This window comes from Macaca thibetana, chromosome 9, assembly GCF_024542745.1.
Source record: "Macaca thibetana thibetana isolate TM-01 chromosome 9, ASM2454274v1, whole genome shotgun sequence".
NCBI classification, from domain to species: Eukaryota; Metazoa; Chordata; class Mammalia; order Primates; family Cercopithecidae; genus Macaca; species Macaca thibetana.
The window spans coordinates 88,829,705-88,846,277 of record NC_065586.1 but is presented as its reverse complement, the minus strand read 5'-3'; the positions used below and the strand labels follow the sequence as shown (position 1 = coordinate 88,846,277).

Here is a 16,573-nt window from a genome sequence, read left to right as displayed (position 1 = left end):
TACTATACAGGAGGTAACAAAAACTGCAGAAAGCAAAACTGTGGATAAGAGGGACTACTGTAACACAAAAATGTCTTGAGCAATGCTTATATAAGATATTTATACAGACAATGTCATACTGAAATGATCTCATAAGACAACTTTTAAAGAAACTTAAGAAACCAGTTTCAAAGTATTTGTGGAATGGGAATAAAAATTACTTTCAGCTTAAAAACTTATAAAAATGGCCAGGCACAGTAGCTCATGCCTGTAATTCCAGCATTTTGGGATGCCAAGTCAGGAGGATGACTTGAGCCCAGGAGTTTGAGACCAGTCTGGGCAACACAGCAATACCTCATCTGTAATTAAAAAAAAAAAAAAAAAAAGTGTTTCTTTGGGATATTGTTGTAAATAAAAAACAGGCCAGGGGTGGTAGCTCAGACCTGTAATCCCAACACTTTGGGAGGCTAAGGTGGGCAGATCACTTGAGGCCAGGGGTTTGAGACCAGCCCGGCCAACGTGGTAAAAGCCCCTCTCTACTAAAAATATAAAAATTAGCTGGGTATGTTGGCATGCACCTGTAGTCCCAGCTACTTGGGAGGCTGAGGCACAAGAATCGCTTGAACCCAGAAGGCAGAGATTGCAGTAAGCTAAGACTGTGCCACTGCACTTCAGCCTGGGTGACAGAGTGAGACTCTATCTCAAAAACCTAAAACATAAATAAATAAATAAATAAATAAATAAATATTTGTCAAACGATAGCTTTACTTTGAGAAAGAAATATAATAAAAGTTTTCTAATTAGAGAAAATAAAAAATGCTTTCTAGGAAAAGAAAATTAATCTATCTCTTCCCTAGGAAAAAAAAATTTTTTCTTTTGCTTTCTAAACAAATGTTTCTTTTTTTAAAAAAAAATAAATGGGTAGGTTTTTAGAAACTTTGGAGAGTGTGTGTGTGTGTTTGTGTGTGTGTGTGTGTGTGTGTGTGGTGTACAACAGACAACTAATCTTGTCCAAAGAGCCTAATAATTTTCTATAATATTAATGATGTTTTTCCTAGCACAATGCCTTATAGACAGTGGGCACACAAATATTTGTTATCTGTTGAAAAAAATGAGTCATTTCTGCTTCAGTTGCAAACTGCTGACATTTAATTTTTTAATGTCTTTCACAAAGAATACATTATTGAAAATTTTTCCTCAAATATTTTACAATCCTTCTTGTGCCCCACTGATTTTCAATTTATCAACTGTGGTGCCTGATAGAACTGTCAACCAGGGATTTTCACTGTTTAATCGGTGTACTACTTATTTGAAAGCACTGCTTGAAAATTGCTCACATATACTCATATCTTGTACTTAAAGAATTATAATTTGAGGGTTGATAAAACCCATATCCAAAAGCACATATAACAAGGCTAATAACCAAATAGCATACTGCACTTGCAATGCAAGGTCCTGGGGTTATTCTTCTAGCAAGTATCTAAAAAGTTACTTACAGGGCAAGTAAGAATGACAGAATCATTTCATTCACTTATGACAAACATTAGGAGAGTCCTAGAAAAAGGCAAGAATGACCAGACAAGGAATAATAAGGAAAATGAGTCATGTTTTTAAATATCCCAATCTGGAATGCCACTTCAGTGCCTCTCTCTAGAGGCCCTAAATGTGAAGCTGAGATATTTTTATCTTCCTGTTTCAGGAAGTTAGCCCTACTCCTAAGGCTGCTAAAAGTTTAGCTGAACCAGGCCTTTTCCCTCCTTTCTGAACTATCCTGCTGAATACATTTTTTTCATATAATTTAAGTATAGATTCCCAGTAATACATAAGAATAAACCAATATAGTACTTACATTCACACTGTATGACATCTAAGTTAAACTGCTGAACAGCTCCCATGCTTATTTGTTTTAACTCACTGTCCAGTAACATCTGCATTAAGGATGTTGACAGATGCTGGCAGGCTGACATGCAAGCTGTCTGAGCAACTTTCCCCTGTTTAAAACAATCAAACCAAAAATCAAACAAATAAATAAACACAGAAATACATCATAAAGGATCAGAAAAATCACACACTTGGCATTCTTTTTGTTGGTTATGCTTGGTACAATGGTGATTACTTTCCTTCCTGTTTCTGTATTCTGAGTGGTTATGCCTTTATATTATAGAAATTAACATGAATATTTTTAGTTTACTTGGCTTTCTCAGGATATAAATATCATTAAAGCTCTAATTGCGCAAAGGAAAATTAAAACACCAGTTAAAAACTGTTATTTCAGATCTCTTCAAATACTGAAAGCATTTTAGAAATGCATATTAAAATGACATTTATGACATAAAATAAGTCATACTGACAGAACATTTTATCCACATAATGCTCCTTAATCTCTCCTTTACATAATTAACCAAGTCAGAATAAAGGAAGTTAACAGTATAACTTACTATTATTGCTATTTAAATGACAGCTAAAATTCAAAATACCCTTTGAATCGTAAGTGCTTACTTCTAATCAGAACATTAGTCTATAGCATAGCTTCAATCACTGGCAGAAAAAAAAAGGTCTGTCTACCAATATGGCTTCAAGATTTTCTACAGATGTGCATTTAGCTTTAGAAATTAAGTTTTTAAATCATCTGGTAGGTTGGAAGTATGCGGTTGAATATTTGTGGTTTTCTTTCAGTATAATACACATCATTAAAAAATATTTCCTACTATAATAATCTCCTAAAACTCTACGTGAACTTTCACTGATAGCCTAAATTGTTTTCTTAAAAATAGCCTTTTAAAATGTTTAGCCTCTGCATTATACAGCTGACTCACAAAACTACACCACTTTTAGTATAAATTTTTTTTTTTTTTTTTTTTTTTTTTTAGACAGAGTCTCGCTCTGTCACCCAGGCTGGCGCAATCTCGGCTCACTGCAAGCTCTGTCCCCTGGGTTCACACCACTCTCCTGCCTCAGCCTCCCTAGTAGCTGGGACTACAGGTGCCTGCCACCACGCCCAGCTAATTTTTTGTATTTTTAGTAGAGACGGGGTTTCACTGTGTTAGCCAGGATGGTCTCGATCTCCTGACCTTGTGATCTGCCCACCTTGGCCTCCCAAAGATAAATTATTTTTTTAAACAGGTTTTGCATTTCAACTAGAAGTTTAAAATATTATAAAAACTCTTTTAGGTAAAGTTCTCCCGTATAATACTGCTCCTAGGATGGCTACCTTCAACTGACAATTATGTTATTTGGTGATGGACTGACTACTATGATAGGATTCAAAGATCTATGAATATCATTAGAAATAATTACTTTTGGAAGACATGCCATGTTTTGCCTCATTTGCATTAACAAATATTTACCCAGTCATATTTGATAATTATATTTTTCCTACTTATCTCAAAGGCCAGAAAGCTACAAAATCATGACCAAAATCTCCCTAACAGAAATGTTACAATATATTAGTACAAAAACATCTTACATAGGATTGACTTGTGAGAAAGGTAATAAACAACATAAATACTTGTTCAAGATGCTTATTACAACATTTGTTAAATCACACATTAAAAGTCAGACAAGAAACAACTTTTTGAATGAGTTTTTTGCATTTAGACACTATGCACAGTGAAAAACTACATATCTGAAACGGAATGTCAATTTCTCAATCAAAAACTTAAGAGATAAAAGCTGATGCAAACAATATATTTGACAGATACTGATGAACTGCCAAAAAGGAATGTAACAAACAATGCAAAACCCAGCATGATTCAAGATCCCCCAAACTCAAGAGGAATTAGTCTGGGAGACATGCAGCTCCATTCCCCAAGCAGAATAATATCAATATGAATGAGAAGTGGGGAAGCAGAGAAAGGAGAAATCAATGGCCTGTCATTTAATTACAATGTAATAGGCTTCAGAATACTTAATGGAAATGTCACTTTGACCCAATGGAACAGCTAGTGCATTTTAGTTTAATGTGCTTCTCCATCAAATAAGCTCCATGTCATATGCATGCTGCCACTATCATATACTAACTGTAAAAGTTGATTAATTGCCAGAAAATTACTATTAAATTCATTTCATAAGCAAACACACTGTACAATATAAGTGGTATTGTTTTATGTAAACCTTTAAAATTTAACATGGGTTCAGATGCTACAAACGACTACATAGCAATAGCACTAGAGCTGAAAATGATGGTAAGAGTAGACACAGGCTATTCCACAAACCTGGTGGAAATAAGTAATAAAAACACACACACACACACATACATACACACACACGAATTTAAATAAATATTTAATAAAATCTTCATTTAAATATCATGTGTAATACTAAAATCCTAACATTGAATTTCTTTTGATGAGGCATATTAAATACAGGCTTATTGTTCTCAAAGATAGAAGATTAAAATATTTATATTTTATAAATCTTCAGATGAAATAAATAGCTCAAAATTTAAGTTCATAATATCAAAGGTTCAGATTCTTTAAAATTTTAAAAAGTTATATTCCATAAGATTATACAGTATTTTTTAAATGTCTACTTTGTAACTATAAAATGCATACAACTATTCTTAAACTTCATCTACTACATATTTTTAGATAGAAATGTTAACACTCCAAAAATTTACACACCCAAAAATATATTTGATAATTTATTTTTAATGTCTATAGCCATTGGCACACTCTGGTATAATCTTCTGAACACTATTATTATATTATTATTGTTGTTGTTGTTGATGCCTTTAATAATATATCATTTTCTAGAATAAAAATAGTCTGAGTACTTTTACAATGATCTTTTAAAAACTAGCCCTTTTCATTAGAGATGCTCTAGTTTTTAATATTGTAACAAAAAAAGCCAAAATAATTAAGTGAAGTGACTGAGAAAACACAGCACATTTAATAAATTTCAAGCACCTCAAAATTTCTCCTGCCCTCATCTGAAAAATTAATTGCAACTATTACCAACATTTTCCCTCTCTTTACAAAGTTCAATAAATAAGTAAAAACACCTGCTAAGCTTTTAAAGGTAACTACTTTTTTACCCTGCTGTAACATTTGGCTGAAAACAACTTGCAAAGAGAGAAAAACCCTTAGACAAACTTCTTGTATTTCAAAGGAACTTGTAAAAGAGAATCTGCTGACATATTAGATCCTTTTCGCATTACCGAAAAGCTTTTCTTTTAAGAACAATTGTGGTAAAGAGACATTTGGCTCCTAGGAAATTCCCAAAGGGTCAACCATATGCATCCTTCCATGGCACCTTCACAGTGCTGCTTTCTAGATTCATGTCTCAAAAACAGCTTTCATCATTTACTTGTGTGTCAGTCAATATGATTTATGGACTGCATTCAACAAAGTCAAAGCATATAGAATGAGAAATATGACTACAATCTGCTAATTTGTTTTGTATTGAGCCACTTAAGAGTCAAAGACCTGATGTCAGACTGAGACCAGTAACACAATTAACCAGCCGGTGACAGATTCATCCATCCTCCCTGCCAGGCTGTGCCAATCAAAGACAGCATGAGGCGACATTTGGTGAAATCAGTAAGAAAACTCATTCTCTAAGTAACCTATGTGAGACCTTGATTGACATTTTTTGAATTTAGTTTGTGGAACACAGCCACTCTTTACCCAATAGTCCTTCACTGCAAGCTGTGAAATAAGGCTTTTAATGCCAATCACAGGAACAATAAACCACAAACCACCAACCCTCAGCTTAAAAGGAATTAAGAAAACACATCTGTTTGTATGTCAAGACAAATTTTCAAAATAATTTACTATCATAGATTAGGCTAAAGATACTCTGTTTCCTGTGAAATATCATAAAATAACAAGGTAAAAACACAACATAGTTTATTATATTATGGCTCAAAACTGGTTTGTTTTCAAAGTAATGTTTTCATAGATCTACTCTAAAATAATTGTAAGAGAAATGTAGAATACTTAAAAACTAATTTGGGCCATTTAAATTTTCATTTGAAGTTTTCATTTGTGTCTCACCATATTCTTATTTCAAAGATCTATTTAAAAAGGTTTGATTTCAACAGTGATTTTTTGAAAGCACTTTCCAATGCCGCTTTCATTCTCTCAAGTACATTTAATGTTAAAATGTGCTCTTGAAATCACATTCTTTCTGTATTGGTCTACTCTTCCTTAATGAACCCAGAAGAGTCCATTTTTCTTTATTTATATTCCCTCAAAAGGTTAACTTTGTACAATAAACTACTTTTTTACTTAAGGAAAAAATACACAGACTCAAATATATTGTACATTATATTATTCTTTACATTGATAAAAAGTTTTATTTAAAAAGTCTAACTCTTGTCAAAGAAAAAAGGAAAATCAAAATAAAATCATGGTCAATTTGGATATTATACCTAACACTGATAAGTGACTTCATTAATTCTGATTCTGTATGGCTTTTTAAAGTTATCTAAATTCACGCAGTAAAATATTGTCATTTTATACAAACTCACTATCATCATTTACTACATAAATTTCACTTATGAGACTATGAAATAGTCTTTTTCAGAAGCAAAACAAGGGAAGTAGTTTAAAGAATTAAATTTTTATTTAATTCATTAATGAAGTAATTAATAAATTAATAAATTAATGAATTTAATTTCATTTCAGCATGTGTATTTTAAAAGGCTATAAATTGTAACTCTCTCTTTAGGAGAGAGCCTTTTAAAAAAAAATACTGAAAGAATGAGGTATTTCATCAGATGGAAATACTAAAATTAAAAATTAAAAAGTTAATTGAAATATTAAAAAAGATGTATAGTTGAAAAACAGGTATTTTAATTCAAGAAATCTGTTATTCTTCCATTTTATGTAAGAATCACTAATCTAGAGTTTTACTATATGAAACATCTTGTTCAAATGTAAATACTGTTATGAAATCAGGAAAAAGATACCTAAAACATAGAATATGAAACTTTCCCCAAGATTATTTCACAAATGCATAAGAATTTCTCTACCTAGTAAGATCAGTTTTAATTCATTTTCTGGATGAACACTGTACATAACACTGAAATGTCTGATTCTCAGTAATACAGAATAGACATGTTATAAAGGTTTAAATATCAAGATGAATTCCCTTAGCGAGTTTAAATAACATTAATACTACCTTGAAGACAATTTTTTTTTTTTTTTTGAGACAGAGTCTCGCTCTTTCACCTAGGCTGGAGTGCAATGGCACAATCTCGGTTCACCACAACCTCCATCGCCCAGGTTTATGCAATTCTCCTGCCTCAGCCTCCCGAGTATCTGGGATTACAGGCATCTGCCATCATGCCCAGCTAATTTTTGTGTTTTTGTAGAGACAGGGTTTCACCATGTTGGCCAGGCTGGTCTTGAACTCCTGACCTCAGGTGATCTGCCCGCCTGAAGACGAATTTTTGAAATTATGCTCTAAAATTCATAGATCTATCAAAATATACTCATTTTAACAGCCACAACATTCCCCCAAATACCTCTTTACACTCTATATTCCTCTTATACTCTATTTCTGTCTGTCTCTAACTACTTCCAGCCCTGAAAGAATGAATTGGGACATCAGTTAACCACAATCCCACAGTCAACTATAAATTCCCATTCTCCCCTCTCAGGTTGTTCTCCTTCCAACAATTACCAATCACAAGGGTATGAGACAGTAACAGAAATGTCTACTCTTAAGACACACACACACAAACACACACACACACACACACACATATACAGACAGAGAGAGAGAGAGAAATAGAACATGATCATCTTAAAGCTGAAAAATTTTTTCCTGAACTGGGACAACCTCAGGACTGCATAATACATGGCATATTTTTATTTCCCTCAAAACTTCCCCTATCCCAATCATAGGGCTCATCAAACTTTGGCAGTCTTTTATTTTAAAAAAAAAAAAACAAAACAATCTTTTGAGCATGGCCTTAGAAGGCATGCAGTATCCAAATTTTTAGCTTTCTACAAGTATCACTGCTTCTGCCATGGCAGTCCCATGATATTGCCAAACTCACTCTAACTTTTTTTTTTTTTTTTTTTTTGAGATGGAGTCTCTGTCACCCAGGCTGGAGAGCAGTGGCACCATCTCGGCTCACTGCAAGCTCCGCCTCCCAGGTTCAAGCGATTCTTCTGCCTCAGCCTCCCGAGTAGCTGTGACTACAGGCGCAAGGCACCATGCCCGGCTAATGTTTGTATTTTTGGTAGGGATGAGGTGTCACCATATTGGCCAGGCTGGTCTCAAACTCCTGACCTCATAATCCGCCCACCTTAGCCTCCCAAAGTGTTGGGATTACAGGCGTGAGCCACCACGCCTGGCCAGACTCTGCCTTGGGGGGAAAAAAAAAGTTTCCAGAATCATTAACGGGTTAGACAACAGAAGTGGTTTACATATAATCATTAATTAGTAAACTGGACAAATGTCACTCACGCAAACTGGCTCCCCTTTCATACACGTAGGTGGAAGACTATTATAAACAGCCATATATAAAAAGATAGCACAAAGTAGGCCTTTGTCACTCATGAATTTGTATTTAGGTTTCAATTCTAGATATTGACTCTCAGAGTCCAGTACAAGTAGAACTTCATTTGCTGAGGCACACATTTGAATAACATGTTCTGTGAAACGGGTTATGATGGGGGAAAAATGACTCAGAGACTGACTGCAGTCAAAGTCTCAGCCTCCCTGGGGTTGGGGGAGGGAGAGCATTGGGATAAACAGATAATGCATGCTGGGCTTAATACCTAGGTGATGGGTTGACAGGGGCAGTAAACCACCATGGCACATGTTTATTTATATAACAAACCTGCACATCCTGCACATGTATCCTGGAACTTAAAATTTTTTTAAAAACTCATAAAAACAAAGTCTCAACCTTCCTCCCACAATGTGGCTTTGCTTTCTTCTGTTAGTTAATGTGAATGAAGTAACTCTCATTAAGATCTACAGCTTCAATTGCATTTTATAGCATTTTCTGAAAGTAATTATACGGCATAGCAGTATTTTCAAATTTGGGGATTCTCAAAGTTTTGATGTTTACTCATCCTGAATGATAAGGGTTTACTGAATTTTCACTAGCCCAAGCCTTAGATCGTGGAAATGGGGTTGCAGTAAATACTAACAGTCATTTCTAGTTGATGGAATACCTGGGATGGGATTTTTAAAAAGTAAAGGGAATATATCAAGAGAAGGGAAGATACATATTCAAACAAAACAAAACCCATAAAAAGTGGGAAGGGGCAATCAAGATAAACTACTTATTGGTTTTTTTTTTTTTTCCTAGAAACAACCTTGCACATGGCATTTAACAATACTCTGAGAGTGAATAATGTATCCTACAGACATTTACATTAGCCCTTTCCCAATTGCTCCCCTCTTGCTTCCAAAGAATTGAAAGAGGTTTTTAATCTCAACACTACCAGCTACCACACTGACTTACATAAGAGACAGAAAGATATAAAACAACATGACAGCTTTCCTACAGCACCTAAAGTCTCCTGAGTGAGAGGAAATGATTAAAAGTTTGTTGCCCACCTTCTGAACTACTTCCCTATATGTAATATTAGTCTGAATATGCTCCTTTGGTGGGACCTTAACTCTGCAAAGTCTAATCTCTATACTTTTTGCATTATAGTATCTTGCATACGTATTTATAAGTATATGTCAGCATCTTGGCCTGTTGGTTTTCTGTTATTTCTACCTGACTTGCAAATACCTTGTAAATATGAATGCACCAACACTGTTATACTTCTCTCATTAGCTCCACCCTGACCTTTCTCTATTACTGTTCCCTCCATAGAGGGAAGAAAAAAAGAAAAATAGAGGCTCCTTGGCATCACCAGTTCTTGGCCTGCACCAGAAACTTCTAACTCCAACATCATGCTCTACCGTCTCCTTGCTCCTCAGAGATCTGGCCTTCTTTTTGCTGTCTTTTTCTGCTCACAATAAAAGGTAATTTCAACTCAATCTTTCCCCACACCTTTTAGTCCCTTTTCTTCTTCCCCCATTTCAACTTCTGCCCACTTAACCCAGGGGTGGAAAGCATCTTCTATTTTTTTCTATCATGGAAAACAGATTAAAGGGGGAAGGTATCAGTTGGCTTCCTACAACTCTGTCACTTCTATCTACAAAAAGTCAAGTTTCTTTTTTTTTTTTTTTTCTTAGACAGGGGTCTTACCCTATCACTTAGGCTAGAGTGCAGTGGCACAAACGTGGCTCACTGCAGCCTCAACCTCCTGGGTTCCAGCAATCCTCTCATGTCAGTCTCCCCAGTATCTGAGACCACAGGCGTGCACCACCACATCTGGCTAATATTTCTATTTTTTTGTATAGACAGGGTCTCACCATGTTGCCCAGGCTGGTCTCAAACTCCTGGGCTCAAGCAATCCTCCCACCTTGGCCTCCCAAAGTGCTGGGATTACAGGCATGAGCCACCATGCTGGTCCTCAAGTAACTTTATAAACATGAATTCTCTATTGTTATCTTGTAGTAAAACCACCACACGCTACACTTTCATTTGTTTTTTGTACTGAATCTTCCTGTTCAAGATGGTACTTTGCTCATAAAGCCTGGACCAATGATTTAGTCTATTTCATCTATAATTCTGTTAAAGAGTGAAGTTATAAGAGACATATACATGTGTGTATATATATGCATATGTACATAGGTACACTAATACAGTATATATACATATATTTAGTCTATAGACAAAGAAGAGTCCATTTTAATTATTTCCATTTATACTCATCTTAGCTGTTACTTACAGGTGAGGTCTAGCAGTTTTTTCCTAATCCACCAGCTTCCTACTAAAACTTTCATGTTGTTTCCTTTTAAAAGCCCTTTCATTACTACTACTTCCAACTAAGTCCTGACCAAGAGCAATTTGAAATATTGTTTTCTGCAATGTTTGACATCAGGAAAATATTTAAGTATGCTATGCTATATAGAAACTTAAGACTTACAATTTATGAAATTAAATTTCTCACCAAGATTAGTCAGCATTTGGCTAACAGACAACTTAGTAAATGTCTAAAAGGATTAAAGTTACAAAATATAAATATGTTCATTTTCAACTCAGAAGCAAGAATTTAAAAAATTAACATCTAGTAGTGAAAATCAATTGTTTTATAACATTAAGAAAAAGCTTAATAAGAATAAAAATTCTATTTCATTTTTTTATTTTTTATTTTTATTTTTGAGATGGAGTCTCGCTCTGTCACCCAGGCTGGAGTGCAGTGGCGCAATCTCGGCTCTGAAAAGCCGGCTCTGAAAAGCTCGCAGTGGCCGAGATGGCGCCACTGCGAGCTCCGCCTCCCAGGTTCACACCACTCCCCTGCCTCAGCCTCCCAAGTAGCTGGGACTACAGGTGCCTGCCACCACGCCTGGTTAATTTTTTGTATTTTTAGTAGAGACAGGGTTTCACCATGTTACCCAGGATGGTCTCAATCTCCTGACCTCGTGATCCGCCCACTTTGACCTCACAAAGTGCTGAGATTACAGGCACGAGCCACCATGCCTGGCCTAAAAATTGTATTTCAAAGAGTGGACCTTGACTATTTACAACTTTTTCAAACATTTTCTCTCAAAGTTTTTTTTAACTCTCTCCAATACAGAGATATATTAGATTGTCAATATTTTGTTCATGATGATTTCTGTATACTTGGAATTAACTCGTAACAATGGATATAATATAAAAATGAATATCAAAATATGTCATAGAAATACCACTTTCATTTCCACAGAAATAACTACAACATAAAGAACTTTTTGAAAATACTGGATGTTCAAGTGCCAAACTTTCAAAATCTCTAATGCAAATTTATCTAAAACTGATCCCAAAATCTGCCCCTGCCTCCTTAAATTGACAATAACAATTTGAGTTTTTGGATGGCATGGTCAGTTTTACTTCTGAATATCACTTCTGTATTTTGAATTACATGGTTCATCAGCAGGAAATCTGTTAGCAAGCTTAATAAGTACTCAATGATTATTATATTGAGTAAAAAGGGCAAATGAAAGCCTAAAGGCCTGTGTCTTCAATAGGACAAAGTATTTCTCCCTAACATTGGGAATTTGCAACAGTTATTCTGGTGCTAAAGGGTCTTTTGTTTTAATCACTACTAAATTTACAGTTGAGTCTAGAGAGTTGTGGTTTTAGTTACTGTATTTTTCCTTCATGGAGGTGTACAAGAAATGAGTAAAGGATACATACGAATGTTTCTAATTAGTACTGATATCATCTTTACTAAATAACTATTATATAGATACTTTCCAAGTTTCTGCCTGAGAATAATAGATTACACCTTCACTTCAAAACTAGAAAGTATTCTCTATTTGACAAATTTCAATATGGAAACTGATTTTCAGGCAGTATAACTTTTATACTCTTTATACAGACAAGAAAATGACCTTCATGCTGTCCATTTCTTCACTATTTCTTTCAAGTTTACTTAAAAAGCACTTATCAAGCAACTACTTTGTGTAAGACACTGTGTTAAGTGCTACTGAATATATAAAGATGAATAGATGTAGTTCCTGACATAAGAGGTGTAAGTTCTATAATAAGGAAAAGAAGGCAAGTCTACAAACAGCAGTAGTATAACATATAAACAGGACCATAAAAGCAAGACAAAGTATCCACGTGTAGTCAAGTGGAATCAGCAAAGGCTTTGTGAAAGAGGTGGCATTAGAATGTCTTTGGGAAGAGATCCAGGATTTTTACAGTTATAAATAAAGCTAAGGCAGAAAATCGAAGACAGATCCAAGACACAATGAATATGCCAGTTTGGATGCACATGTTTAGTAATGGTCAGAAATGTGTGTGTGTGTGTGTGTATTTTTTGTAGAGATGGGGTTTCGTCATGTCAGCCAGTGATCTTGAACTCCTGGCCACAAGTGATCCACCCACCTCAGCCTCCCAATGTGTTGGGATTACAGGCATGAGCCACCATGTTCAGCCTCAGAAATATATGTGGAAAGAGGCTGAGATCATTTTCTTTTTGCTAGCCTGTGGAATTTCTACTTAATTCAATAGATAATCAAGAATCCCTAATATTTCTGAATAGGGAAATAAAATTAGACTGTGCTTCAGAAAGAATAATCTAGCACTGGTATATAGGATGGACTGAAGTAAGGAGACTCTGTTGGTAGAGACCAATTAGAAGACAATTACAATAATCAAAACTTGAACTTCAGTAACAGGAATAAGAACAGAAAGAAGAAGATATAGGTTTGGAACATTTACATTTCAAATGCTAGATAACATTTTGTTTTTCCCTAAGAAGAATTTTCAATATTTATACATTCAAAGAATAATTGTTAGTTCTTATTCTGTCAAGAGCTCACAAGGTGAAAAAGACAAACAAATATGGAAAAAGAGCAAAATATGATAAAGCCATAAAAAAGGTAAGAGCTAAGGCATTTCAGAAGAGCAATACTGGGCTGGGGTGAGAAAGAAATACCTGCACTGGGTCATGAATCACACTGGGTCATGTACTGGGTTAGACTTCTACGAGTGCAGTTTGGGATCAAGGTGGTAGAGAAAAAGCATTCAGGAAAAGCATAAACCATCTTTGAAACAAGTAACGATAACAACTAATATTTTCTGAGTATTTATTATATGTCAAGCACTTTTCTAAACATTTTGGGTATACTATTTAATTTAACCTCACAAAAATCTGTAGGGTATATGTTGTCATATACCTCATTTTACAGATGAGGAAAGACCACAGAGAAGTTTCCAAATGCACCTTAATATTAAGATGCATTTGAGGTGAGCACAGTGCTTTTTACAAACTAGTCTCAGAGAATCTTGACTGTTTCACAAACAACTAATATTACCTTCAAATTTAGGTTTCCACAAAACAAGGATGTTGCCAAAGTAATTAGCCTTTAATTTAAATACCTAAGCAGAGAAAAATAAGCCTGCAGGAAGTTCATTATTTTCTAATTTACATACTAGCTTTAGTTTGTATCTACTTACCGACATGGCTGCGTGATCACTGTTGTTAGTCTGAGAAAGGAGTCACAAGGCAATCAAATAAAAAAAGAAAATGTATTCTAGTAACAGCAGAATCAGTGTTTAAAGTAGCAAAAGGGAATATACTCTAAAACAAGCAAGTTCATTCTGTGTGTGCTGCTAATTTAGAGGCATTCATCTATCACATAAATGTGACCATCATTTTTTATTTTGAAGATTTAGGCATGCGTTTTTACATCCATACTTATCAGACAAATCCTCCTCCAAACTTTTGTCTCTCTCATCAAGTTGTCTAGTCAGAATTAAAATACCAAGAGCTTTAGCAGTTATGTCTACTGAATAAGTAAATTTAGAACACATCAGTTCTTTGACAAGGTTCTGTACTATACAGCAGTGATTCTCAAACATTAAGCAAAAAATGCAACTTCTTAAGCTTCAAAAATTTTAGTTCAGTTAGGTCTAAGGCCAAGCATTGGAATCTAAATATTTAACAAGAAGCTCTTCCCGCAGATGATTTTAATACAGAAAGAAATGTCAATTTCTTCACAAACGACAAAATTATAGAGAATATATGATTCTGAAGTTGTTTAGGATAAGTCTGCTTCTTCACATAATCTGCTAATATAGCTTAAATAAATTACTCAAGGAAAGATGGCACACTAAATTATTTTACAGCTAATTATTTAAATGTTTTGTCTCCCTCAAGGAGTGAATAGCAAGCCAAAGTAAAAACTGAATCACTGGTCTCAATTTAAATACATATATGCCCCTGTTGTAGTTCTGTACTAATTATAAAGTACTGGCTTATTCCTTAAAAACATTAAGGATTAAACATTAATTCTGTAAAATAACAAGAAGTAATTAAAATATCCTTAAAGTCTATTTAATTTTTTTAATTACCTAATTTACTTTTCAAATTTTAATAATAAAATATATGGTATTTAAGTACTTTTTTAAAAAGATATTTACCCAGACATATGGATTTAACTTTATTATATTAGGTCAATGAAACTCAGAATTTATGTATTAGCGGAAGTTGAACTTCTGGTATCGCCTAGACTGAAGGTCCCCCTCCATATCGGAAGCTGCCCTCTTCACCAAATACACAACGAGTAAAGGAGAAACCACAAGCAGAAACGGAGGAAGCAGATACTCACTAGCCAGGCTGGTCAACCTAATTAACCCTAGTAGGCAGTGAAACAGCAGTTGTGTTAACCAGACAAAGAACGCTTCTGGAAGACTGGACTAGACGCTAGATAAACACTAACTTTTTTCTAGATTAACTTCGAATAAATCTTATTTGCATTAGCAAAATTATCCCACCATCATAGTTATTTTATTCAACTATATTTTCCATAATCTTTCAAAGTGTATATAAAGATGTCTTAGGAGATATAAAGGCCACAAAGTTAACGTGAAATTCAGATAAAATTTAGTAACCTAGTCAATAAAAGTCTGTCAACAACATTCAACATATAACTACTATGTATGTCACAGGATGTGATAATGAAAGTATCATAGTTCACAATATATCATTTTTACATGAATTAAATTCAATAAATCACATCAACATTATTCAATGCCATTATAAATTTTTACAAATTAACATTCAAATAAGAAAATCCAATTTTTAAGGATATACATACACAATATATGGTTATATTTTCATTTGATAGGGAAAACACATAAATGTATTCAAAGCTGCCTACACCATAATTTAAAAACCCCAATCCTTGTATTTTTCAATTCTTTTCAGTGTCACATAAAATAAAGGGTTATTAAAGCCATGATTGTACTGTTGACTATTACCTTTTTCCTTTATAGTTTTCAATCATGTAAAAGGCCATCTGAACCCATATACTTAGAAAAAAGTGTGAACCAAAAAATAAAGGGCAGAAAAGTACGGAGCTAAAAGAGGACATGAGGTGTCACAATAAATAAATCAACATTTGGATTGAAACATTACATTTGTCTGAAAGAATGATGCTTAGAAACATACAATATTATATACAGGGACTTTAGAGATGATCTAATCTTCTAGGAGAAGGAAACAAGTTGTTCAGAATCAAGATGGTAGACTAAGTTAATGTGTTTGCTTCTCATCCATCCTGAGATACAAGTAAAATAAAAAGCATAGAACTGCAAAAAAGAATAAAGTGTTTTCAACAGCAGAAAAAATGAAGGTGTAGGTGGGAATTCATCAAGGGGTGCTTTCTACAAGACAGAAAGCAGATGAAACAGAGAACAGAAAGCCACTGCCCATTATATGCTAACAAAGAAGTAGTACAGTAGAGTTTGGAGCCAGCTATGCATTAGAAGTCCAGAGCTGCAGGTATCAAAGAGGATAAAAATGAGAAATGGGATGGAAAATGGAAAATTACTGAAGATTTCTGAAACAATTGTACCAATGATCCCCCACCCAGAGGGTCAGAGAGTCAGAGAGCAAAGGCAATTTCCCTAATGAAAGAATATTTTGGAGAGAGCTGAGGCTCCTGTTGTAGGGAGAAGTAAAGGGGAGCATAGGAGAGCAGAAGGGGATGGGGCAAAAGGAGGAAGAGGGAGAAGAAGGGAATACATTCTCATGTTTCTTAGAATTCAGCGTTTTTGTTTTGTTTTTGTTTTTGT

The 16,573-nt window shown here is 34.5% G+C and overlaps 1 protein-coding gene across 8 annotated transcripts in view; it reads right to left on the bottom strand.

The window, feature by feature from the left end:
- Positions 1 to 16,573, bottom strand: part of EXOC6 (exocyst complex component 6) — a 213,587-nt gene that overhangs the window by 61,432 nt on the left and 135,582 nt on the right. For all 8 annotated transcript variants that reach the window (XM_050802774.1, XM_050802781.1, XM_050802773.1 and 5 more), the window contains one exon: positions 1,829 to 1,970. In XM_050802774.1, coding sequence (XP_050658731.1) covers positions 1,829 to 1,970 — 142 coding nt within the window. The remainder of the gene's footprint in view (positions 1 to 1,828; positions 1,971 to 16,573) is intronic.